The following is a 26759-nucleotide window of genomic DNA, read 5'->3' on the forward strand; positions in this document are numbered from 1 at the left end:
AGGATGAGGGTCCCTGGGCTCCCAAGGCACAGCAGCGACTGAGACGCAGCCTTGAAGCTTTAGCCAGGCTGAGCTCCGATGGCAAACCATGAATCTCCGAGTCCTGTGGCAGCATGTCAGGGTCCCACTGTAGCTGGTGCTGCGCACTGCTGCGTAACAAGGATGGGACCCGTCCTCTGGTAAGTCCCGGCTCAGTGCCTGCACAGGACAGACTTGCTTTCTGGCACTGAGAGAGGGAAACCTTGACATGTGGCCCGAAAGGGAGCTGTGCTCCTGCCAAACCCCACGCTCAGACATAAGCAGGCATTTCTATCTACAGGCTTCTGGCAGCTTAAGATAAGGTGTCTTGCATTGGGAATCATAAACAAGGAAAAAGTCAATCTCTTCTGTTAATACTGAGGATATTTATTGAGTATTCAGAGCCTTCATTACTGGGAGAAGCTTTGTATTTCATTTTCTCCGACAATTTTGCTTGCACTACCCTTTCCAGTCCAGCCAGGAAGACCCAAGTCAGCCGCGGCCGAGAGTTGCTGTTCTGCCCTAACGCCCCCCTGTCCGGCAGCTGCTGGAGGGAGGTCGGGGGGCTCCCCTCGCCCGCCCCCCCATCCCGCCCCGGGGGGCCGGGGGCTGCAGGGAGCGCGTACAGGTGCCACAGCTGATGGAGGGGGGGGGGGGGGGGGGAATGCCCCTGCCTGGGGCAGCCAGCTGTTAATTAGCGCCAATTAACCTAAGAGCCGCACCGGCGGCGGGGGCAGCAGCACTCCCGCCCCCTCCTCCTGCCGGCTCCGGGGCTCAGCCTGGGCCGCTCCGCGGAGTTGCGCGTCCGCGGGCAGCGCTTCCGCCGGCACAAAGCGCCGAGCGATGGCTCCGGCGGCTGCCCCCGGCCCCAGGTGGGCGCTGGGCGCCCGCTGAGGAGCCGTCCTGGCCCGAGGGGCTGCTTCCCCCCGCGGCCCCGCTCCCGGCGTGGGGGCCCCGGCGCGTTCGCGGCGGCCCGCAGGTCTGCGCGGAGGACGGGGGCGACCCGCCGTGGGGGCGTTTTGCAGCGCCCTGAAGGTAGTAAATAGCTCAGTACGTTAATGAGGGTTAGCGGTAATAGTGGGGCGCGGGGGCTGGCGGGGCCGCGGGGAGGGCCGGCGGAAACAGCCGCGGGGCTTCGGGCGACTTGTCCGGTTTGTTCTCCCTCCCAACAGAGCGGCCCCGTCTCTCTTCCAGACCTTTGTCTGGATGGGAAGAAAAAGGATGGAGGAGCAGTGGTGGAAAGGGGAGCTGGCGGCAGACATCCATCAGACCTTGAGGACGAAGGTTGGGTCCCACTTTGTTCCTTTCCCTCCTCCTCCTCGCTCTCCCCTCCGCGCTTTCCTGCCCTGCAGAAACGCCCGGGCACCCGCCCGCGGAGGAAAGGCTCTTCCACTGCCCGGGCTGAGGGTGTTGGAAAACACGCCTTCGGCAGGTCTCGAAGGAGCAGCTTTGCACAGAGCTCTTCCCTGTACTCAGCTTTTTGATCCGGACTTGTGCCAACCTAAACCTGTGAAAGCTGCTACCTAAAAATACATGCCTGCGACTTTTCAGTGGCTTTAACTTAGCTGGGGCGCTTGTGGCTCATTGCATTACATGTAAGAGGATGCTGATGTTGGCCCGTAAAAAAAAATCTGTGTATTGTAGGACCTGGAGAAAGAGCATTGCTGCTTTTCCAACAGATAAATGCTAACATTCCAGTAAAAGGTAGGATCCTATTCCCTGGCAGACTGTAGAGGAGCTGAAAGATGTACAGACAAGGCTTGTAATGACTTTTCTAGAAGTTAGTGTTTCATTTACACATGGATTAGAAACCCAGTAAAATGTCCTGCAATAAGCAAAATAGTCGGGTCGGTGTTTGATGAACTGGTGTAAGGAGAGCAGGCAGAACTGAGGCTGTCTGGTTACTTTTCACATTTCCTTCAGTAGACCTCCAGCTCTGGAGAAGCTCTAAATGCAGTTAGTTGGGTAACAGGAGAGAGCCCTCAGCAAATATTGACTCCCTGCACTTGACACAGCTTTTAAGTTACTAGAGTTATGGCTAGCAAAGTTAACACTCTGGACATTCTGTTCCTCTTGTTATCTTTACAGGCATTTAGCAATAAATTATGTCAGGTGATTTAATTGCTATCAGGTCTGCGAGGCGGTTGGTTTGTTCTCATGTCCTCCAGCTGAGAGCTGAGGCAGGTTTCCTGGCCCTGCAGTGCGGGGAGGAATAAGTGAGAGAATCCAATTGACAGGGCCTTAAAAGGGGTGTGTGTGTGTGTGTGTGTGTGTGTGTGTATTTTTACTGTATTTTTTTTAAGTGTGTCCACTACCTTTTAATCAACTACTTAATTCTTCAGCCTGCTTGTGATGCATGTGATGACTCCAGATTGCTGAGACTTCTTCTTTGTATATGGATACTAACTTAGGCCAGCTGAAGTGACAGGAATTATTTAAATTTAAAGAACTTGCAAAGAGGGAGAAGGGTCTCTGGGCTGCTCTTTTTCTGCTCTGAGGAAGGTCTATGACTTTCCGCCTGGACAATTTTTATACTAATTGTGACCGCCTTGTAAGGATGATTTTCCTTTTTGAAGGAAGTACTATATGAGAATCCAGAGTGCAAGTATATTGAGGAAAAATAATCACACCCTCTAAGACTGTTTTCAGTTCACTTTCTGCGATTATTTTTTTTTCTCCAAGTAATTCTGCAGAAACAACTTTTAAGTGTATTGCTGAGGTTTGCTTTTTTGATGTCCAAAGTGTCAGAATTTACTGTAGAATATTGTGGAACTCCTCAAAACGATCCTGTGTCAAAGTTTGGGAAGAAACGTAGTTTTGAGGTACTGAAGTCAGTTTTGTGAGCATAGACCATGTTTTAGGGATGCCTATGGCAATGGCATAGAACAAAATAAGGTTCAGTAGTGGCATCTCCACTAGGGTATCAGTGTGTTAGTACATGACCATGTTAATACTGGGACACAGAAAATTCAGGCAATGCTACCCTTAAGCCTAAATGACCTCTCTGGTTTAAGATCCTTGCTGAGGAATCCCAGTCTGGAACAGTGTGTGTCTCTGGTTTTAGTTTTAGCATGTGACTCTGACAGGGAAGTTACTTAAAGATGCTTGTCAAGGAGGTTGAAATGCATGTTGCAGGCTATCCTGCTTTTATTGAAGAACCCATAAAGTCTGGGTTTAAAGTGAGGAATAAAATGCCTCATTTAAATAACAAACTCTTTTCCTAAAACAACTGAAGGATTATTAGGAACGCTTTTTTTCCAAAATAATTTAGACACACAAATACAGGAGGGAGATGCATACCTACTATGAAACCAGGTTTTATGTTAACAACTGCAAAAAAATGTTATGCCATCCCCCTAGTTAGACTTGGGAGTTGTTCTTAATCTCACTGAAAGTTGGTGTCCTTTGTGACAGATGATGTGTGTTGTATCTGATGGATGTGTTCTGCATGAGAGCAGATACTGAATGCGTGTGGTATACCTGGCTTCCAATTCAGAGAGGGCTGAAAGATGCTGTGAGGCTTTGTGACTTCCCAAAGGCTCTAGCTCAATGTGGAGGAAATTAATAGCCCCTGAATTGTCTGACTAGTGAAATATCCGTGCTGTGATTATTGGGATGTAGTGTTCAGCTTAGTGGGACTGTATTGTGTTAGTTATTGAGCGTGCTGGCCTAGTGGAGCAAAACGCTTAAATTCCAAAAGTGCTACACGCATCCTTAGACTTTAAATGAGAAGTTGAAGTATTCCCCTGGAATAGGCCATAACATTGAACCTGTTGCAAGACTGAGCCAGGAAGGAAAATCAGAACTGGAGCCTACTGTGTATGTTTGTACTAGGAAAGTCTAACACACACCAACCCAAAAAAGGTGCTGCGTGTACATGCTGATATTTTCTGGAGCTTCAACTACTTCTCCAGTGTCCCTGTGTTAGTGATAACGGAATGGAACTGGTTGTGCCAGGCAGCTGACTTTCATGTCAAAAATCAGAGACCCATCTCAATGGAAGTGAAACTACTGCAACATCTGTGTAAAACTCTTCTCTCTGCTTCCATAGCCCTGGATACTCCACAAGTGTGGAAAGCTGAGTAACAAGTCAGTGTTTGGGTTTTTTGTTTTTTAAAGCTGAGGAAGGACTTTGCTTTAGAGGGGAGCCTGAGTGTCCCTTCCAGAAATAAGTGATGTCTGCTTGCTCTTCTTCCCCCATTTTTGTGCTTATGTTGGGCTGTTCCCTTCCAGGATATGTTCATTTCCTGCAATTAATGAGAATTACTAGATCTGTCTGCATTTCCTTTTTTATTTATCTCTTGCATAGCTGCTCAGAGCAGGGGCAAATTTTACAGGACTTGTTGTTTTTGAATTCAAAAGGTTAATAACTGTAACTTGATCTTTTTAAAGGCAATCCAAATTACTGTCTGCAGTTACTTTCAGGCAGGTGAGGAGAGCTGATCCTCTTTCTGCTGAAGCAAACGGTCCTTTGCTGTTAAGTAGTAAAAATGTCTGAGTGATTTCATCTAGATGAAAGCTCTTCTACACCTGTCTCCCACCTTCTCTTGGAGTTTAAAGATCTTAATGAGGAAATGCTGTTTACCACTATTATGTATTTCATCTATTTTGACATGCAATATTTCCCTTGGCTTTGTCTGTGGTGCCAGCTTGGACTGCAGTCTCTGAAGCAGGAGTGTAATCCATATAGCGTTTGTTGTGAAGGGCCCTTTTCTTCACTGGTCTTTGAGTACTGTCACCATAAATGCATTTCTTGTAGCTTTAAATCATCCTGTTAGAAGTAATGCAGGATCCTGTTATTAATTTTGTTCAGTAAAAACTTCAGTAAAGACACAACCTCTTTCTCTTCTCCCTGCACCCAGCATATGTCCCTGTATTTTCTGTAATTCTGCCAAAGTGTCTGGCTTACTTGACCTGTTGATAGCAGGAAGGTAACAGGTACTGGTTTATCTTTTAGCTTGTAAGTCCACTCTTGTCCTTGTTGTTTTTAAAAACTGGTCATTCCTCCATTGCTTAGTTAATTAAATGGTAAGTTTGAGATCTGCCTAGTACAGCCTGAAATTCAGATTGGTGCGGACTAGACAGTCATACTCTGAAGAATGGGAAGGCGTTAGGGTGTTGCGTAGGTGGTGCTTTTGGATTTTGTTTTAAAAACAAAATCTAGATGAGAACTGCGGGGATCCCAGATACCTGTGGACGTGCAAAAGGTTTTGGGCTCTTTTCCATTTCATGGAATAAAACATGGAGGATAAAACATTAACCTTGCCTTCTGATGCACCTTTCCAGTTTGAATTGGCTGTAAAAGAAAGTAGGTGTAACAGGTATTGAGGTATATTAGGTTTTCTATCCGAGACTGGTGGCCCAGCAACAAAAGCATATTCTGTTCACTTAACAAAAAAACATACACAAAAAACTCTAGCTTTTGAAACTTAGTAACAATAGCGTTGCTAGCTGTAATTTGCTTGTGTTAGATGGCAGCATGTGTGTGGAGCTGAAAGGAACAGGTGTCCTGATAAAGTACATGGTTATTCATGACCTGTTGTCTTTTTTTCCATAAAGTTGGAATTTCAATTTTTGCACTCCTTTCTCTGATCCTTCTCAGATTAGCTGCTGAACTGCTGAATGCTTTGAAATGTGTAAGAAGGACTTAATGAAATGCTTGATAAAATACCACAGTAGAACATGTGAAATAATGGATTTTCAAGCACAATACTAGTTAAACTTTCCCGCAAATCTTGAATGTTTGAGATTGGTGTGAGGATGCTGAAGGGTGGAGTGGATTCAAGCACAAAAAGCTTTTACATACAGTTGAAATAGTGTCTTGGTCTGCCACAGGTTTTTTGTGTGACATCTCAGTAGTATGCCTGAAGCTTAATTTATGTGTCTGCACTAAGCTCAGAGCTCAAAGGAAGGGAGTCTGCACTTGTCCGTAGATATTTTGAAAGACAGAGGTGCCTGGTAGGGGAGATGCATGGAGAGCACAGAATATAGTCTGAGATGGCCTTTTATCTAGGTAGAAGGGGGAAAACTATTGAAGGTGCTGCTGCTTCTTGAAAGAGTAAGTGAAACAACCTGGTGCAAGCCAAAGTCACTGAGTACGTTGGAACTTGAGGTTCTGTTTTACGTGGCTAGAGTTCTGGCCCTTTGTGGGAGATGCACGTGAATTTGTTGTTCCTCTTGAGTGTGCAGGAACAGTGGTAACTGAAGAAAATCTTAATTTATGGCATTTCATTCACATATCAGCGGAATGTGTCATAAATCAGTCAGGGAGGCTGCTGGCAGCACTGATCTAAGCAGTGTAACAAGAGAGTTTAAGCGGTTGCTCTGTCCACGTGCTTGGTCAATGCTGAATGAAGGGGAAAATAATCTATATATTACCCATGTACCCTTCCTTATTAGAAAGTATCTGGATCTTAAATTTGCACTGGAACTAACGAGAGGTACTGTCTGACATCCTCTTTGGAACCTGGTTCTGTCAGGTTTGTTTCTTACTCTAACATACTGCGTCCAGATGCTGTGCAAGACTGGGACTTCTCCAAGGGCCTGGTGAAGGCTTGCCTAAAAGAACTGAAGGCTGCTTAAATAACGGGAAACACCGTAACTGTCAGGACTCTGAGAGGTATGGCTACAGCAGGGCTGAAAACAGGAGTAACAGATCGTGCAGTGAATCCTAGGCTGTCCCTTATTGCTGTATCTGCTAACAGTTACAATCGTTGTAAGACAGAGTGGCTCATGCTTGCACAGACGAGGCCAGCGTGGCTGTTTCAGAGACTTTCACCACACATTTTGGCTCTGTGAGGAAACACATCCTGCTGGCCATACCCTAAGAGCGCTGTCTTGACAGTTAGCTTTGCCCTTCCCTTTGAGTCTGCATGGCCAATTTGAAGATTAGTAAAAGCCAAATGCATCAGCTGTACTCTACTATCAGACTGTTCTCAAACATGCTTAACTCTTAACCTTTCGGACCTATTAATTAAACTGCAATCTGCTGCCTAAGCATAGAAACACTTACCAGCAAGTTTCATACGAGTGACTGTGTTACTGGAAGGCATAGTGCCGCAGTCTGTGCGGGGGCAGGAGGATTGGTTCTGGAGGGGAGAGAACGGTATGACATTAGTAGCAGAATTAAATTGGTAACATGCTACCTAGTCTACTGCAAAGAAGCATGCAGGGGGCTCTGAATTTTCAAGCTCCTATAACAAAATAGTATAGTCTAAATTTTTCTTTGTGTATCATCTTCTTGCCCACATAAATAATGTGTTATAGAGGATGTAGCTTTTAGTGGTTTCTCATGAGTGGTGCACTAACTGTTTCTAAGAGATCAATTTGGCACCTTTCTTCCACAGCTGGAAGACTGTTTGGTTAGAACACGAAACAGGAAGGAGTTTGTCTCTCTCAAAGAACAACTGTTAATAGCCTGCCATAGATAAGCTTTCCCTTTATTTTTCATCTACAGGCATTTCTTCTTCCTGTTCTAATGGCAAGAACTTTACGGTATCCATTATTCTTACAACAGGAATTCTTAAGAATCTGGTGCAGGTCATGTACGTGCTATTTTTCCAGAGCATGCAACATACAGAGAACTAAATGATTGCTAAAGTTACCATGGATTTTACTATTCTCTGACTTAAATACTTAGTAGTCTTTGTCCTTTTCTTTTCTTTTTTTTAATTGAAGTGCCTTATAGCAACATCACACAACTGGTGTCTTGGGTTTATATACTTTTCCCCCTGGATTAAGAAGAGTCATGGAGACTGTGTTGAAACTTTAGTTAACTACCTTCATTGGGTATTTTTGTTCATCATTTGGAAGCTTTTTTCAGATTTTGGGTTAGGATCGGTGGTTAAGATCTGTGAGCTGTGGTAGCAGAGTCCATATTCTTGATTCTGTTCATATATCCAGAAAAAAAAGTAGATAATAAGATTTTTAAAAGAGCAATAATGAGAGGAGGAGTATGAAGTTCATAGTAGTAAATGGAGCCTGTGTGTGTGTAGTGGCGTATTGTAACAGCTGTTTCTAGATGAATGGGCTTTACTGTTACTGAGTAGCTCTGGTTTAGGTGCTTCATTTTGCTCCAGAAATGAGAAGGTAATTTACCTGGCTCTCCACAGAGGATGCAGCTCTCAGGAGATGCCTGTGTGCAGTAGCTGGGGTGGCTGGTGCTAAGAGAGGGGGAAGGCAGCAAGAAACGCAGGAGCTGTTGCATGTTGGACCCGTGGCACAGAACAGATCCCGACTGAGGTCCCAGTGCTCTGACATGATAGAAAACCAGATTCAGTTAACATCTCCTTGAATTCCAGAACCGAGGCGTATTTGTTACAGTGTTTCCTTTCCCTTGTCAAAAAGCCTGTGAGTTCTTTTAAAATATATTTATGAATTGTACTTTTGTTCCCAGAACTGATCATTATTAGTGTGACTTATTACCATAATGTCACATCACTTGCTAACTTTTCTACTGCTAATATTTTTCTCCTGGCTGCTTGTCAGTTCATTACTGGCTTTTTATTAGGGGGGAAAACGGTTTTACTGAGAAGAAATTGGAGGGGGAAAAAATGTATGCATGGAATTTCTTGCCACATTGAACACCAAACCATCTGATGTGGTACTCTGATGAAGATAAATGCTGGGCAGACTGGCCTGTACCAGCTGCTGCCTCAAGGGAGCTGGAGGAAGTGATCCTGTGAAGTTTTCTTCCTCTCCACTTCGTTGCCGTTTGGCTGATTTAGTTCAAATGGCCAGTGAAAGCCTAACCTTCGTGTAGATGCTCAAAAGCTTTAGTTTGTTTTGTTTGCCTAGCGTCTCCTCTAGGGATGCATTCTGAAGTGCGTTTGGTCAGTCCGGTTACAAAACCATCCCAACGTTGTCCCCTGAGCTCAGGTAAGGCATGGTGCCAGCTGAAGTGGTCAGGTTACTGGTGATGAGCTGTGTCTCTGCGCTGAATGAGTGGCTAATGTCTGGAGCCTGGCTGTCTTTCAGATGTGATTGCTGAGAAAGGTTTGTCGTCTTTAACACCGCTTAAAAATGTTTACACTGATTCCCTTCTTTTGGAAAGTCAGATCTTGAAGCTGGTAGGAGGTGGAGGCTTAAAAGTTGCCTTCGCTCTTTAGACTGACTTTCAATCCAAGCCTTACTTTTCAGGTTTTGAGATTAGGTGGTGATCCCTTTAAATGCTGTGCTCTGCCTTTCTGGAGGCTTTTTGTGGAGACACACTGATCAATATGTTGAGCAAAGCTTTTAAAGTAATTTCCGAGACACCTGTGAGCCTCTTCTGTGCTGCTGCGTTTAGCATTTCAATGTGGCAATTGCTCAGTAGCCCAAAGCAAATTTGTTGAAGTAGATACAAATGAACAGGTCAAAGATAAGCAGAAGCAGCATATGAAAGGGCAATGTCAGCAGACAGCAGGACTTCCAGTTTCTTATCTAGTGCTTTACTGGAGATAGAGGAAAAAATCAAGCAGTGGAAACGATTTATTCTTGTTCTCTGAAAGTTCAGTTTTTTCCATAGAGTTGTGTTTGCTGATCCTGCATCAGTTTCCCCAAAGCAGAAAAGGCATTTTTTAATTCAAAGGAATAATTATTTTTCCTGATGAGCTTATGCTAAAGAACCCACCTGTGGGGGGCTGATGGACAGGGATGCATACCCACTGCAGTGCTGATAACTGTAAGCTTGCTATGCAGCTCTCATTGTTAAACTATGTACCACCGGCTTTCCTCAAAAGAAAATCTCATCTGCTCTGTCGGTGTAAAAGCAGTCCTACTGAACTACTTGTTAGCTGCCTCATGCTATGTGGTGCAGGGCAAAGCTCTTGTCTATACACGGATAATTACCCTGGATCAATTAATACCTAGGAACTTGATCTTGTAAGAAACCACAGCATGTGGCTCTGTTCCTCCTAACATTAATCCTGAAGTTGAACCTTATCTGTGCTGTTAAATGTTAGATGGAAGCGCACGTGGGATTTTTTGGTGAACACAATGAGAATGGCTTTCCCTTATGCCCTTAACTAGTAACCAATTTAAAAAAAAAAATATTAAAAAGCAGATATCTTATAGGGGAGTAAATGTCTGGGTTTAAGCCAATAGGATTATTCTGCTACTGGTTTAATTCAGTGCTTTGACTGGTCTTTGAATTTTGTAGCACAGTGGGCTGAGTAGGGGTAGTTCTGGCTTCTGAGCATCTGAGGTTCAGATGCAAGCGTCTGGATCTCTGCTTTCATTCTGAGTCTCTAATGCTCACCCGCTGAACTGTAATGTTAAGACATGTCAGATTCTTTGACTAGATGTACAACTGGAGTTACTGTTTATTTCTTGCATTTGTTATGGTCTAAAAAGCAAATTTCACATTAAATATTTGTCCTGGCTTTGGCTCCGATAGCACTATGTCAGCTACTAGAAAGAAAATTAACTGTGTTTTGTATTTAGGACGAGAATATTGTTGATAACACACTGATGTTTTCAGTTGCTAAGTAATTGTAGTGTCTATGCTAAGTCAAGAACTTTTCAGCTTCCCATACCCTGCCAGGTGCACAAGAAGCTGAGAGAGCACAGCCAGAACAGCTCACCCATACTGGCCAAAGGGATATTCCCTACCATACAACGTCATGCTACGTATAGAATCCTACCTGGGAGGTAGGATCACTGCTCAGAAACAGACTGGGCATTATTTGTTTTTTTCACCTTATGCATGTGGTGAGCAATTGCATTTGAGCATCACATGTTTTATATATATTGTTATTACTATTATTCTCTTCCTTTGTTATCCTATTAAACTGTCTATCTCAACCCATGGGTTTGGGTTGGTTTTTTTCCATTCACCTCCTTGGGGGTGAGGTGTGAGCGAGCGGCTGTCTGGTGCTCAGTTACCAGCTGGGGTTAAACCACAACAGTCCCTTTTTAGTGCCCAATGTGGAGCTTGAACCTGCAACCCTGAGATTAGGGTCTTGTGCTCTACCGACAGCTAGCTGGGCAAAAATAGGGAATGTTTCACGAATTTGCGTGTCATCCTTGTGCAGGGGCCATGCTAATCTTCTCTGTAGTGTTCAGATTTTAGCGTATGTGCTGCCACAGCAAGCATGAGATGGCTGGAAATGTATCCTGTGCCCCATGCCGTTGCCTGGAACGCTATCCTGGGCCTTGAAAAACAAGTTCTGTGGTGGCATGGCACCCCAGAAAGAATTGAGTCGGACAATGGAACTCACTTCCAAAACAGCCTCATAGACACCTGGACCAAAGAGCATGGCACTGAGTGGGTGTATCTCATCCCTTGTCAGGCACCAGCCTCTGGGAAAATTGAATGATACAATGGGCTGTTAAGGACTACACCGAGAGCAATGGGTAGTGGGACCCTCAAACATTAGGATACACACTTAGCAAAGGCCACCTGGTTAGTTAACACACTAGGGGGTCTGCCAATGGACCTGGCTCTGCTCAATCAAAACTTCCATGTACTGTAGAAAGAGATAAAGTCCCCATACTGCCCATGAAGCACGTGTTACAGAAGACAGTCCGGGTTACTCCTGCCTCGGGCAAAGGCAAACCCATCTGTGGGGTTCCTTTTGCTCAAGAACCTACATGCACTTGGCGGGTGATGCAGAAGGATAGGGCAGTCCAATGTGTACCTTCAAGGGGATTTGATTTTGAGTGAGAATAGCCGATGATTTAAATTGTACGATATTAATTGCTACATAATACTGCATGTCATCACTACTATGATTGCTATATGCCATAACAGTATTACAGTAAGAATTGCCCAGACTAATGAAGAATGAACTTTGAAACCGAGCAAAGTGCAGAGGTGATGAAACCAGAACTGGCTTCAGCAACTTCCTTGAGATTGACATCGCCAACCTACAGGCTGTGGGCATGGACTGCAAGCTCTGGATGCAGCATGCGACAATCCAACATCAAACCATCTTTCCTGCCCTGAGACTCTTATAACAGATGGAGCCCAGAAGTCATGGGTGAAATTAACTCAATGGACATTTTAGAGGGATGACCCACAGACTAAGGGAATGATATCTGTGTGTACATATCAAAAGACAGGAAAAGTGATGGTGGTTAATTGGAATGTGTTGGGAAGTACAGAACCTGGGCATGATGTAGATGGTGTGGAATAAGGGTGGATATACCTGCTGAGACACAGGCTGACCTCAGAGTATATAGAGAGTATAATTTTGCTGGGAGACTTAGCACTCAAAACAGGAAGGCCATTTAAAAAATAAAACTTGAAGCTCCTACCAGTCTTCCTACCTGGAAGAACAAAATATTTCAGAGGTAGACTTTCCACCTGATCTTACGATAGCTTGGGCTTTATATAGACATATTAAAAAAAGTGGTTATTTTAACCAATGTAAGCACTGAGCTTGAAACCATTTCTGCTAGAACATTCATGTTATGGGTATACTATGTATTCCTGCTCTGAACCTGTGTATGTCAGTTGTACTGACAGATTGGAATCTCTGTATGTAAGGCAATCAAAAACTCAAATTTATGGGGGTTTTCTGGGTATAAAACAATGGGGGGGAACATGTTCCATTGTCTCACTGCTTTATAAAGTGTTACTGGTGGGCGATTTCTTTTTAATCCCCCAGGGAAGGCTGTCCTAGGTTTCAAAGGGCTGTTTGCCTGTCCACAGCATGTGTCTGTTGAGTCCGGAATGTGTTTTTGCAATGACTTTCTTTAAAAAGGCCTGGGAAGCAATCATCCGTAACAGCGCTCGGCTTGCTGTCTTTGTAAGCTGCTTCTCGTTCTGCAGCCTCCCTGGTTTCCAGTTATATGCGCCCCTCTGAGCCTGATTGTGTAGCTATTTTTTCCTGATAAGTTGAACCTCCTCATGGAATGTCCTCTTCCAGGGGATGAAAGGAGTGTGGGCAGCCACTGCACTGGCTGTGCAAGGTGGTACCTCTTGCTTCTGTAAAAGGCTAGCCAGTGCAGATACTTTCTCTGAGCATCCTGATTTATTTGGTAGAATTAACTGCCCTGTGTTGCTTTGTATTCAGCTATAAAACACATTTATCTTGCAGATAGACAAGAAGTTTGGTGTTCTGTAGAAAGCAACAGCAGCTTGTTTCTGGGTTAAACTTTAGAGTATTTCACCACGTGTTTAACGCTTGTGAGGAAAGTGGATGACCGAAGTATTAGAAGTTAACTGACTGTCAAAACATGCACTAATCCAGCCTTGTTTTGATGTCAATCATAGTGCTGTAGCTGCTAAGCATTTGCTGTAGCAGGTGGTGGGTGTTGGTTTGGGATTCCAGACACTGAAATGGTATTTGTTTCAGTACCTCTCTTCCCCCCCCCCCCCCTTTTTTTTTTTCTTTTCCCTTAGGAACTTAAGTTGCCTACGTATAAGGCTCATTCACCACAGATTGGGATGCGCCGATACTTCATTGATCTCTTGACTGTCCTCAGCAACCGTTTCAATCTCTGCCCTACAGCCCGGCATCTCGCTATCTATTTATTGGACCTCTTTATGGATCGCTATGATATCACTGTCAAGCAGCTGCACATCATTTCATTTGCCTGTCTTCTCCTAGCAAGTAAGTTGGCTGCTGTCTGTTAAAGCTTTTTTTTTCTGAGCAGATGATTGTTTTCCTTATATATCATGTGCTGCTTTCTCTGTGTTAACAGCTTCTGCTTACTTAGGGTAAGGCCCAATGAAGTCCAAGTCAAGACATAAAGCAGTCTGTAAATAAACACTGCTCAACTGCATAGCTAGCGCTACACAGCTATATGCTGGTGTTAATGTGCAGGGGAAGTTTTGGCAACTGAAGCTGGGTCAGTGAAAGGAGATAATGAAGATGAGGGGGTGATGGAGTGAGAAGGAAGTGGCAAGACTGGGAGAGATTTTTTCCAAGGAAGAGTTGGTAGTAGGGAATGACGTCTGTGTAACAAGCAGCCTCTCCTGAAGATCTGTCCTTGGGCAATCAGTGCTTCTGTTGTGATCAGTTCCTTGCAAATCAGAGGTTACTTCTACAGAGACCAAAGGAAAATTTGCTTCTCAAGGCACTTAGTGGATGTGTTGATGATGCTGGAATGCCTATCGCTCGTTCTGGACACCTATCAAATAGATAAGCGTTGCTGTGTAATACTAAGGTTTTAGTACTGGCATCCATTTAGCAAATTTGAACACTTGTCATTAATGCTTTCTTGAAATCTCTGCAGCCAGAGAAGGGTGTGTAAGTGGAGGAAAGCAAGACTGGTGTCTCAAGGAATTGCAGTCTACCCTTGCAGACTTTACAAACTCTGTTTCTAGGTTACAGAGAAATTATTCTGCCATATGGGAGCCATGCAGAGCAATGCACTATTGTGCACAACGAAAGTTATGCAAACTCTAGCATTAATGGCTGAAAAATAAGGTAAAAAACACTGTAGAGAAGCTATTGAGGAAAGAAGGTGATACTATATGTTTACTTCTCAGGACATGGGATTGCTACTGCTTTTCCTTGCTGGTGGTTCTGAAGAGCTTAATCTGCAGAGATAACAAAATAATAAAAAACCCTATACACTTAGTATATTTAAGCATTGCTGTCTGAATCCAGAGAAGATGGTGAATTATGTGGAGCAGTTAATTGTTGATATTGCAAAAAAGGCCAGTATTAAAATCAGAACAAAGAATGTAAATGGTTGCTGTACATGCAGTCTTAGAGCAGCCCAAGTGACTCAGATATTGTAGTTCTGCTGACCTGAACCTTTGGTGATCTCCTTCAGACCACAAGATTGGCAGAAAACAATTCTAGCTGAGGAAGTGTTTTCTTTATTTACCAGTGAGATATTTTTCTGAGGTGTCAGACAAGCTTCGGGCTGGTGCAGTGGAGGGGAGAAGGGGTTAGGGCTGATTTGTAGATTGTTGTGAAACTGTGCCCTTATTTTCAGACACATCAGACTGAATGAAATACCAGGTTCAGGTAGCCTGGTGACTGCTGTCTGCTCAGAGGTGTACTCCAGCTTTCAGACCATCTCTTTTTCTTTTATTGGGTAACCTCATAACTACAAGATGCCTAGCAGCGTTGCTAGGTTTTTGGGATTGGTTTTTTTAATTATTTTCCCAAGTGCACATATGAATGTTACCTTTAGGAAAAAAAAATAGGATTTTCTTTAGGTAAATCTGACACTTTCAAATATACTCTATTTTTCCCCAGCATAAAATTAATACTTAAACAGCTCTTCTAATACCTTTTCATTTGCATTTAGAGGAAGAATTTATAGCTGTAGTTTACCTCTCCAGTGCAATGCAGATAGGATGAAAATGGTACCTTCAAACTGTATGAATTGTCAGAGTTGGTATACGGTAAGATCTTGGGCAAAGGTTCAACGTATGAGATTGGGAGAGCTGGACTGCTGACTTCTGTAGCTTCTGGGATTTAAAAAAAAGCAAAAAAGCTTTCAAGATTTTTTCTTATGTAAATGACTGAAGTAAAATGCAACTTTAGGCCAGGTCTATGCAACTGTGAAGCAAAAGGAAGTTCACAAACTGCCCTGTGACAACACTAGAGGGAAATGTTTTGCAACTTCTGTCTGTTTAAAAAAAAAAAAAAGGCAATTTGCTTAAAAGAGCAAGCTGAAGTCTAGTGAGCCAATGAGTGTGAGAATCTTTCTAAAATTAAGATTAGAGCAATGCAGTAGCATGTATACATCCTGATCTGGAATTAAATCATCCCTTACAGGGAGAGGAAAGCTCTATTAGTGCAAAGGCAGCTTTTCTACCAACATGTAGAAACAAAACATTGAAAGATGAAACAAAGCAGCTTTGCACAAAATTAATGCCTCATTAGCTTGTATAGATAAGGTTTAAAATGCTAGGGCTCGGTTTGGAGCCTATTGGGAGCATGGTAAGCTCTGTTGTTTACTGTCTGGGCCATCTTAATGTGCAATAAAGATACTCTTTTTTGGGTATGTGTAGTTCAAAGTGATGCAAGTCAAGTCAGGAAAAGCGACTTTACAGTAAGTGGCAATTCCTGTGTTTAGTCTGTTACTTTCAAAATTATATGAAATAGAAGAAAACTTGTACTATGATTTTTTTAAAATGTTTTGTAATAAAAGATTCTGAGTAAATCAGAAGTATCAACTTGAAGTCACCTGGAAAGTTCTCATTATAGCAAAGAAGAATAAAACTAGTCCCTTGCCTGTTAATGAGAACTTCCTGCAAAGCATTACTGTAGGAAGTTGTGTAGTTTTTCAGCAGAGGATTGCAGCAAAAGTGCTCTTCAGGCTGTGTTGACAGACACTTCTAAAAAATTGTATAGCTTTACTGTAGAGAGCAAAAAACCAATCTTTTTAAAAATAGTTGTGGTGTTTACATTATATCAAGATGAATGTTTAATGTAAACTATCTTTCAATAATTATAAACACATTTTGAGAAACCGAGTTTTCTTCCTGATTAGTTTCTTAGAAAAGAGCAAGAGATTAAGGGTAGTGTTTAGACCACAAGCAAGATGAGGTGTAGTTAGAGGCAAGATTACTTATTCCTGCTAATTACTCTGTGGGTTTTTTGGGGAGTGGGAGGGGCATAATAGAGAAGCTTTTAGACACACAACTTTTGAAATGGAAGCAACAAACTTCTAAGCTAAATGCAAGTTGAGGACAATTCTTAAACTCAGAGAAATAGTTGTAAACTTGTGTTTAGCTCTGAAGTTTGCTTCTGTCACAGATCTAAAGGATCTCAAAAACTTGTCTCTTTTTTCCCTTTACCTACATACATTGCCATCGCCTATTTTCGGTAGCATACAACAGCAGTGCTCTTCGTGATGGAGAACATAGCATTTTGCTGGATGTCCTTTAGTTAGCTGGAGCTAATTTCTCTTGCTACGTTCTAGAAATGCATTTTGACTGGCTCATCAGTTTCCCCAGACATTCCCCAGATGCTGATTACTTCAGTAATAATTGAGAGAGAGATGAGGGAGTGAGAAGATAATACTGTTCCAAACAAATGGCACTAGCAGCCAAGTAATGTTCAGCCTGGACTTACTGCCGTTGAGAGGAATGTGGGTGTGTGTCCCTGGAATCATCCAGTCATTCACTAGCCGGAAGATGTATGTTTCTTTGCAACGTATGCACAGTGGGATAATTGGAGAAGGCCTCTGGAAATTCCTGCCAGATAGCTGTTCTGAAGAGCTAAACTATAAAAGCTTTGAGGTTTGCTAATGTCATCGATGGTTATTATTTCCTCTGAATCCGTTCTGAAAAAGAATGGTAAAAATTGTTCACAGTAATCTAGAGGTGAATTGTATTGGCGGAGGGAAGAAAAGTTGCTGGAAAAATTGATGTTACAGTTCCTTTAGGAATGTATTTGGAATAGTCTGTATCTTTCGCTTGCGTTAAGGGAAAGTTTATGATCTAAATCAGAATCATAAACTAAACATGTTTTTTGTAATACAGAAAGACCTGGTCCATGTGTCAGGTACAGGATTAGAAGACAAGGAACCTCCTTTTGAGGTCCAGCTGTGGTAATACAAGAGGTTGTAGGTTCCTGCTGCTGCAAGATCATTAGTGAAGTCCAGTGGTTTTAATGCTCAAGACAATCCTTTTATCCCTTGCTTGAAGCAGACTAGTGATTGCTCAGGTTGACTGCTGTTAGGTCAGGGAGATGCTGGCTGTTGGTGAGAAGTAATGCTGGGCAGCTGGGACTGGTGGGCTTCAGGCAAGCCAGCTGGATCTAGAGCAGGATGGTTACCAGTACACCTGCACAGAAGCCAGAATTGCTGTCTCTGCTCCAGGCTATGGACGGATGCTCGCTTTGGAAACAGATGAATGACTGAAAATGTCACCACTTCTGTTTTTCCCCAAAGCACCCCAGTACTTTGAGTAAGCTGTGATTTTTCTCCAGACAAAATCAGAGGGCTGATGCTTTCAGTAAGTGGATTGATCTAGTTTAACATGTTGCCTGAAGGGAATTGAGGAACTTTCAGTTCACCTCACCTGGCAGCTGAGAAGGCAGCCTCTTGTTGAGGAGCACTGTTGAGCAGCGGCAGGTTGTAATGTTCTAAACTGCGTCTTCATCGGCCAATTTATTACAGAAAATGATTGTGATATTTTAAGGTGCTCTAGCCCTAAGTGTTCTGTTAGAAAAGAGGATTGCGTAAAGATATCCCATCTGCTTTAGTGCTATTTGGCTCAAATTGCCTGCTGAAAGCTGTGCAAACCAGCTGCCCCGAAGTAGATGAGATGCACTGACACAATCCGTTCAGATGTCCAGCCGCAGGAGCAGTAAACTCTGGGGAGAGAGCAAGCACCCGGGGAGTAAGGCTTAAACTGCTGCAGCTGTTTCTTCTGTGAGTTTTGTATCTGGGGTGTACAGGGGCTGTCCTGTTACAGTGTATCAGCACAGTTAAAGGAGTGCAGCTTCTGCTTGTTGCTCTAAAATCCTTGCTGGGTCTTAAAAGCTGTTCCTCTCTTCCGTGCAGAGCTGACCCTCTTCTCTAGCAGGTGCTTCAGTAGCTGATAAAAGCCACATCTCCCTCAGCCATTCAGTGGCATTGAGTGTTCCGGCAATTCTAGTTCTTATGGCCTCTCTTCCTCAAGAGGGTTCTGCTGCTATGGAGACATGGTAACAGTTTTTAAATTTAAGTATTGTTTTAAGCAAAGCTAGCTTACTGTCCAGCACATCCAGTGCTGCATTGCTTCACAGAGTCCTTGGGTCCTTCTTGTGTTTTTTCTGGCTTTATTTTGCCCAGCTCCTTAATCTGCCAGTGGCTTATCAGTGGCTGAGTTAACTTAGGACAATAAATAAAATTGGAGCAAGAAAAGATGTCTGTGCTAGATGGGCTGAATTTAGGGCATGGGTAATCCTTTGTCACCTAATTTCCCATTGACTATGTGGAGCTGTTGGCAGACATCAGGCAGCTTTTCTATATGACTGTGCTTGGTGATCTGTTCTCCATTGTCCCAATTTCATGAGCAGGTAACTGTTCTGACAAAGACAGCTGAGCTTTATTTTCAGTAAAAGATAATAGTGGGTGTCAGTCCAGGATATAGATTAGTGTAAAACTTAGTCTGTAGCCTTAAATTTTTTTTATTTCTCTGTTGCTGTAACATATGCAGAATATTTTCTTCAGTAATTAAACTTTACTATAGTAAGGCATTAAAAACTTGGGTGACTTGAGCTAAGTGGTTTGCATGTGTGCTAGGTATTGTACAGATAGATGAAAAATCCCTGACTGCTCACTTTGCAAGACACTGCAGAAAAAGGAATTACGCAGGCTGTCTCTAAACTAGCTTGTCTTTTTTCTTGCTTTGCGAAGAGGACAGTTAGATGCTGTGTTTGTACCTGGGGGTGGCATGGGAGAGAGTGTCTGAATTTTGTTGTACCACCTTCTGGAACAAGGTAGGAATAAAGAAAAGTAGTCCTTCAGCTGTGTATGTAGCCCTAGGTCTTTTCTTTATGCTAGGCTCCATGGGCTTGACTCTTTTTGATCCTTTTTTTGGGATTGATTTTAATTGTTTATGGAACAAGAAGTACTTACACTTTAATGACTCTTTAAATTTGCAGTCCTTTTTGTTCTTTAGTCTTCACAAGGACTCTGAACATGTAATAAATTGCCTGCGTGTACTGCTTTTGTTTTGCTACCTATGCAAAGCCTCAGGAAGATCATCTACCCAACTGCCAGTTATCAGTCTTAACTGCATGCTGCACAGCTAGGTGTATGTAGGGACTCTTGCATCCCACAGTGGGATTAATCAGTTCTTCAGGGTGCATTTGATAGCAGTGATGCTCCTCTGAGACCTTAGTTCTTCCTAGTGAAAAGCTCTCATGGATTGATAGGCTATTTTGATAATGTGACAAATGTGCTATTGAAGTGTACTCTTTATAACTTAGGCCTGTTCCCCTTGACAATAGGACTTAACTCTGGCTTTCATCAAAACAAAAGTGTGAATATGTAACATAAAAAGCACTCACTTTTTTTGGGGGGGGAGAGCATCTGATTGTAGAATTCAGAGTGGGACAGAACATGATCTAAAGTAACTTGGAAAATCATTGCATCATTAATTACAGTAATATTCCATACTCTTAAAAGTCCCACGCTGTCCCCATCTGTTTAGATTCTACAAGAAAGATGGTCACAAATGTAAATCTATATTACATGTTCCTCTTATTTTATTCATCCTATTGACCTCAGTAGGCTTCCTTGTATAAAAATTTGCAGCATCCATATACTACTTAAGCCTTTAATGCAATGCTTAATTTATGATTGTTACCTACAAACAAAACTATTTTTTAGGGCAATAGTGACAACTAAATGGTTTTATTAAAAACTGGAGCTCAGGACACAACAGCAAACTTTTAATTCAAGATGTCTACAGTGGCGTTTCAAAAGCATGCAAATGAGTCGTAGACAGTTCTCATGAATTTCAAACTACAGACTCTGGGTGATAATGTAGGTGAAACAGTTTTGGTTTTCTTCCCAAAGCGTGATGTTGATTAAACCAGTCAGTGTTATTTGTTTGGTCAATGCTAGACTTGCAACTGTCTTGCCTGAGCCTTTAATGTTCTTGCAGCAATTGTGTTTGGAGGTCCTGGTTCTCTCAGCATAAACATGCTGTGCATAGAATCTCAGTTTCTGATGTAACTGAAGGAACAAAAATAGGAATAGTATATTCTGATATGTTCACGTTAGGGAACTGGAAAAGGACACACTGCATTTTAAAAACATCTTAAACTTGTTCTTTCCCAGCTTGCCTCTGGTCTCTTTGGTCTGATGGAATACACTTTTGCTGTCATCTCCAGATTTCAACTTAAAAATAGGTGGGAAGTGCTTGATAAACTTGGAAATAAAATGTTTAGGGCAAGGTGGAATTGGGAAAGAAAATGGGATAAAGTTGCTTGTATGTTGCTTTGGAAGTAGCTCATGTTCAAATTTTACAGTTTATTTGAAGTGGAACTTCTGAGTTCAGTTCTCTCCCTCCCATTCCCAACTCAGTTTTGGAGTCTTTCTTCAACTTACCTGGCTACATTTACACTCCGTGTCTCCAATCTATTGCAGTGGCTGCTGTTATCTAACATTAAAGCTAGGAACTAGTCTGTTGAAAAGCAGAAGGGGGAAATAATAAACAACTAGTAATCTAAATCACTAAATTTAACTGTTGCCAATTAATTTTAACTTTAAAAGAAAAATGATCTTGATCAAGTGAAATAGCTTTGCCCTACACCAGTATGATACCTTTGCAACACTACTGTGTTGCTCTCCAGACTATAGTGTAACCTTTTGAGACTTCCAAGGTTGAGTGGGAAGAAAGAGGGAACTAGAACTTACGGAAGCCAGAATGACAGATCGCATCCTTAGTTTCCTGGGCATGCTGTGGTTTCTTCTATTTCTGCTAGCATCCTCCTTAAATTGCTGTATCAGGCTGTGACATCACCTTGGGGAAAAATCAAAGGGTGAAATTTTCTGTCAAATTTCATTTTTCTTAAACAGTTTTAAATTCAGGTGACAAGGAGATTCAGGAACGTGTGTATATATAGACTCCTGAATTTTTAAGGGTTTTTCTACTGACAGAGTGCCCACAATCCTTTCCTGTTCTATTTCATATGATGGATTAATTTTGTTTTTCATTGTTATGCTCTTTTATAGTGGGGTGACTGCTATGTTACACTTTGAATGCATTTCATATCCGTGATACCTGAACAGGTTCAAAGATGGAAAATCCATTTTTAAACGTGTTAAAAAGACACTTAAGCTGCTAATAGTACAGAAAATTGTCAGGTTTTTAATACACTTGAGATGCTTTGGATGGAATTATCCTAAATGGATAGCAAGATCTTTTAAAACAATTTTCTAGTGCAATACTAATTTTAATTGCTTTTAGATTTGATGAGAATACTCTGAAGCCATATGACATGCTAATATCTTGTCAGTTGGTCTGTGTTGGTAAAGGAGGACTCTTACAGATACATCGGAAGGACAACTGAAGCAAGAATCAATTATGGAATATACGCCCTCGAGAACAAAGAGGAAAAATAACTACAGAGTACTTATAAGTAGCTATGGGTTTGGGTTTTGCAGCAGGGTTGTTCTTTAAGCTGTACTGGAAACTTATTACTGGTGACTGATTTTTGCTAGCTCTTGGACAAGGAGTGGCTAGTAGATAGGTCATTTTTGGCTTGGTAAACCAACAGTGTGAATTTAAGATGACTTAATTGCTTTCTTAAGTTTGCAGCAAAGTGACACTGTTGCTTTATTATTGATTGATCTAATCCTGGGAATCAAATCTGATATTGGATACTTTTTATGAAAGAAGGGTAAATAGAGTGAGACGTTTTTTCTGTACAAAACAACAGCACTTTGGTGAAAATTGAGTCATTCTAGAGACTGCTGCTGTTTCAGTAGGCTGGTAAATACAGTTTAGAAAAAGGTGCAGCTTTGCTCAGCTATCTTGACTCTGAAAATGTATGCTCTCTCCTAACCCCATAGGAATTATTTATGTTAATCACTTGGATACAGTGTATTTTTCCTAGCCTCTCAGTGACCTTAGCTAACGAGGCCCTCCAAGACAGGAAGGAACAAAGAGAAATTCTGAAGCAGTAAGGGCAAAGGTGGTGTTGCCTGGGGTTTTTTAATGTCTTCCTTTTTGTAGCCTGTTCATTTAGCTTCCATACCCAAAGGAGCATTTTTTCCCCTCAATATTAGATCTTCTTTTGCTGTATATTTCCCATACTGCTTGCTTTCTTAACACTTGACTGAATGCCCTTCAGCAAACTGCTTCCAGTTATTGTCAGAAAAACTATCTATCATCCTAATGAGTTTATAATCTTGGTTTTGGCATCACTACTATACAAACAATTAAAAGAAAACAAACAAACAAAACCATGAAAAGGATATAGGAATATGTTGACCAGTCTGGTTTCTTTCCTATTTCTGTCACTGTACTTTCCTGTCCTTTTAAAAAGCACCTTTTATCATTAGACTTTCTGGTTTGGGGAGTGTTCTTTGGCTTTTGGACATGCAATCATAACAATAACTCTTATCTGAAAACCATCTCTTCTGGCAGGTAAATTTGAAGAAAAGGAAGATAAAGTTCCAAAGTTGGAGCACTTAAATAACCTGGCATACATGTGCAATGTGAATGTGGTATTGAACAAAAAAGAATTGCTTAGAATGGAAATGCTGCTTTTGGAAAACTTCAACTGGAACCTCTGTCTACCAACACCAGCACACTACATTGATTACTACCTCTATGCATCCACTGGCGAGAATGACCTTCACAACGGCTGGCCGATCACCTCACTGACCAAAATCAAAGCCTTTCTGGAGAAATATGCATATTATTTCCTTGATTTCTCAGTGCAAGGTAAGAGGCTTAGTTTTATGCTAGAATCATCTTCCATTTAGCAAAAGGCACAAATCTGAGAGAGATAAGGGCTTTAAAACTTGTCATAATATGGATTGCACAAAATTAACTGTGAAGAGAAACCATTCTGCACAGATATTTCAGATGGTCAATGGTATGGTGTCCTTTCCTTGCGCATAAGCCTCTTGTCACTTTTCAGAAGTCTCTAAATGAGATCAATTTTTTTCTTCAGCTTAGAACACTAATTGGACAGACTGTCAGAAATGGCATCTAATTATTGATCTGCCATGGAGTATGAAATACTGTCAGCTGCAGACATGTTATTATACAGTTCAACGTATGAATCTTTTAAAATGCTATTTTTTTAGAGGATCCTGTGCTGCAAAACATGACGTATTTAGAACGATGTGACTTTGAGTGATTTGGTTTGCAGCATGACTTCCAATGTCTGTCCATGTGAGAGGCAGCGAACTGCAGCATCCTCATAATCTGGGTTCAACAGTAATGTAAAACTGTGTGTGATTGTCAATACCTAACTCTGGTTCAGTTGAGACCAGTCTACAAATGTCAGCATAATCTATTTTGTGGCTTTTTCTGAAATGAAAGAAGCTATAGAGAAGCCTTGATAATAGTTACAAACAAGTAGTACAGAGATCTTTAGGAAAGCTTCATCCAGTTTTTGAGATTTTTTTCGGCTCATGAGTTAATACTTGGAGATGTATGGAACAACGTTGAGGATTTAATTTTGTCCTATTTTGCCATTTATATGCATAATAGACTTACTTAAGTGATTAGTAAGAGTATAATCCTTGCTTTTTTTTTTTCTTTTGTAGATCATGCTTTCCTCCATTTTCGTCCATCTCTGATTGCTGCAGCTTGTGTGTGCGCCTCACGTATCTGTATGCAGATTTCTCCTGCCTGGACAGCACAGCTTGAATTGCTAACATGTTATTCCTGGGAACATCTTGCCCAGTGCATTGAAATGATGCTCATGTAAGATCAGAAAGAATGTAACCTGCTTGTGCTCTTAGGAAGATGTTAATACTCTATTTCAATTTTTTTTTTAAGTAATTGTTTAGCTATAATTAAGGTAGTATAGTATTACATTGGTAATCTCCATCTTCAGTTGGAGAGAGGAATAAAAGGGAAAAATCAGGTCACTTTACTAAATTCTGTATTTTAACAATGTTTGCAATGTGTAATGGAGCACACACTTTAGTGTTCACTGTTTTCTTGTACTGGTTGTCTATGTGATTGGATGGAAGCTTTTACAGATGGTCGATGAAAGCTTTTTTCCCCTTGTTTTCTCATTGTACTTGCAATATACTTGCTGCAGAGAGACACTAGTGTATCTCTAGCATCAAGTAGGGTGACATTTCAGAACTATTCTTTGTCTTTTCTCCAGTAAAGGACATGACTGCAATGCCTCAGTACTGGTCTGGTATGTGAGCACGTAGTCTTAACAGAAAATTTAAAAAGCTTAATAAATGATTTAGGTTGGGAGTGATAGTGGACCTTGGTGGTAACTTCTGAATTCCTACTTAAAGCAGGGTCAACTGAAGTTAAATCAGACTGCTTGGGGTGTTGTCTAGTCAAGTTTTGACTATCTCCAAGGACAGAGACTTCCAAACCTCTCTGGGCAACTTGTTCCAATGTTTCATCATTTTTCATGATAATCAAAAGTGTGAAAATGTTTCTTCCTAATATCTAACAGGAATTTCCCTTGTTCCCTTACAGCTATGCACTTCAATACTCTGCAAATACTTACACTATTTTAAAATGTTGTTGTGTTATGGACTTAAGGTTCCAAGATAACCAGTCCATCAGTAAAAAACATACTTGTGATGTATGCAAAATGATCCATAAACCTGTTGTTAGTGTGTGAAGATTGCAGCAGGCTAATTAGAAATAAATTGTGAAAGCAACTGAGGATTACCATATACAGCTAGAGCCAAAAAGCTGATGGTGTAGTCTGACTGATGAAAACTTTGAGATATATGCAAGCTCTGAGAACATCTCTCTCTGATAAATCTTACTTATTTGTTTCAGATACTATGAAAATGATATCAAAGAAGCTAGTAACATAAAAAAGCAAGTATCGATTCAACATCGAGAAGAGGAAGCAGCGGGAAATCTGAGCCATCAAGCCACTACTCAAGTTCTCTTCCAGCAATCTAGTTATCATCCATTAGCCCAGCATTCAGCTACGCTTTCCCAGTTCCAGTCACCAGTGCAAGATTTGTGCTCCGCTTATCGCGACTCCTTGCAGGCACACAGGCCCAGCGGTCTGTTTGCTGGGAGTGCTGACTCCCACGGTGCTCTTCAGGCCAGCCTTCGGCCGTCTGCCCAGGTTCTACCCATCCAAACACCCATTGCTGTGCAGGTGGCCTTAGGAACAGAGCCCAGACACTGCATTTCCACAGCTTATGGCAGTAGTTACTTCAGTGGTCATCACTCATATGCAGCTGGTTGTTTTGACAGATAAATATCAACGATGGAAAAAGGTGTTATGAATAGAAGGTAAAGAAGAAACTGTGTGTGATACAAGATGTGTATCTGAATGAAAATCACGAAGGAACAGAATCCTTCTGACTCGCTCATTCAGAGGACGTTGATTGGATCCACCGATTGCTGAAACCCGGGTGCCTTTCTGCCAAGGGTTGTACCTCTGGCTCTTAGTGAGAGAGACAAATAGAAATTCATTAATATACCTCGCTCAGTGTCACTTTGAGAGGCATCTGCGTAGAGACTCTGTGGAGATTACTTCCTTCTAGTCTTCAGTTAGTAACTGTCAGAGTTGACTGAAAGCTTGTGTTGAAGAGTTATGTCAGGCTGGCAGGTTTGTTGAATTTCTAGCCAAGTAGCAATGCACCTAGAGGATGTTGTTGGGAAACATGGAGTGCTCTCCTCCTCTCTCTGTGATGCATTGCTTGAACAGTGGCAGCTCATACTACTGGAAGCTTCTACTAAAAAGTACTGAAATTGGTATCAGTTAAACGTGAACTTCGTTTATGCAAAAATCTATGTGTAGAAGCCTTTCTGTTTGCTTTGAGCAGGAGTGATAGTTTAGGAGTAAGGCTTTAGAATAAAAGGAAAAAAGAAAAATGGGCCAGAAGACTATCGAATCATTTTTGACTTAAAATTCTCTTGGAATCTAAATGTGGTGCACTGAACAGAACATCACTCCGCCTCCAAGTATTTTAGAAACAAAAGTGAAACTTTAAATCATCTCTTAGATCTTTAACATGCTGCTGCTTTTGAGACTGAAGATTATTGTTAGTAAAATTGTTCACAAGGTTTATCAGGGATTTAATGTTACTTGAAGAAATGCTCTTGAAAGGTTCACTGCCTCCAGTTATTTCATCTTTTGGGCTCAATGACTTGTGGCAGTAGCTCAGGACAGATGAACCAGTGTTAATGGGGGCAAAGATATGGAATTGGTTGACTTTGCCTAGAA

The 26759-nt window shown here is 41.8% G+C and overlaps 2 protein-coding genes and 1 non-coding gene across 5 annotated transcripts in view; 1 reads left to right on the forward strand and 2 right to left on the reverse strand.

Moving 5' to 3' along the window:
* The first annotated feature begins 801 nt into the window (after nt 1–801).
* CCNJL (cyclin J like) lies at nt 802–26745 on the forward strand. 2 transcript variants are annotated; one of them, XM_075766757.1, is made up of 5 exons: nt 802–1053; nt 13346–13556; nt 23003–23302; nt 24136–24295; nt 25352–26745. In XM_075766757.1, exons 2-5 carry the CDS (start codon nt 13391–13393, stop codon nt 25785–25787), a joined length of 1062 nt encoding a protein of 353 aa, XP_075622872.1. In that variant the 5' UTR covers nt 802–1053; nt 13346–13390; the 3' UTR covers nt 25788–26745. The 2 variants fall into 2 exon arrangements, with proteins under 2 accessions (XP_075622872.1, XP_075622871.1); XM_075766756.1 differs by lacking the exon at nt 802–1053 and adding an exon at nt 1194–1302.
* Nucleotides 10986–11088, reverse strand: LOC142603927 (U6 spliceosomal RNA). Its single transcript, XR_012837816.1, has one exon. It is a non-coding gene; the product is annotated as a U6 spliceosomal RNA (small nuclear RNA).
* Nucleotides 20226–26759, reverse strand: part of FABP6 (fatty acid binding protein 6) — a 54441-nt gene continuing 47907 nt past the window's right edge. Inside the window, exon 6 of one of the 2 annotated variants that reach the window (XM_075766763.1) lies at nt 20226–21373. In XM_075766763.1, coding sequence (XP_075622878.1) covers nt 21344–21373 — 30 coding nt within the window. In that variant the 3' untranslated portion in view covers nt 20226–21343. The remainder of the gene's footprint in view (nt 21374–26759) is intronic. The other variant, XM_075766760.1, reaches the window with a different exon arrangement.

The sequence above is a fragment of the Balearica regulorum genome, chromosome 14, assembly GCF_011004875.1.
Source record: "Balearica regulorum gibbericeps isolate bBalReg1 chromosome 14, bBalReg1.pri, whole genome shotgun sequence".
Lineage (NCBI taxonomy): Eukaryota > Metazoa > Chordata > Aves > Gruiformes > Gruidae > Balearica > Balearica regulorum.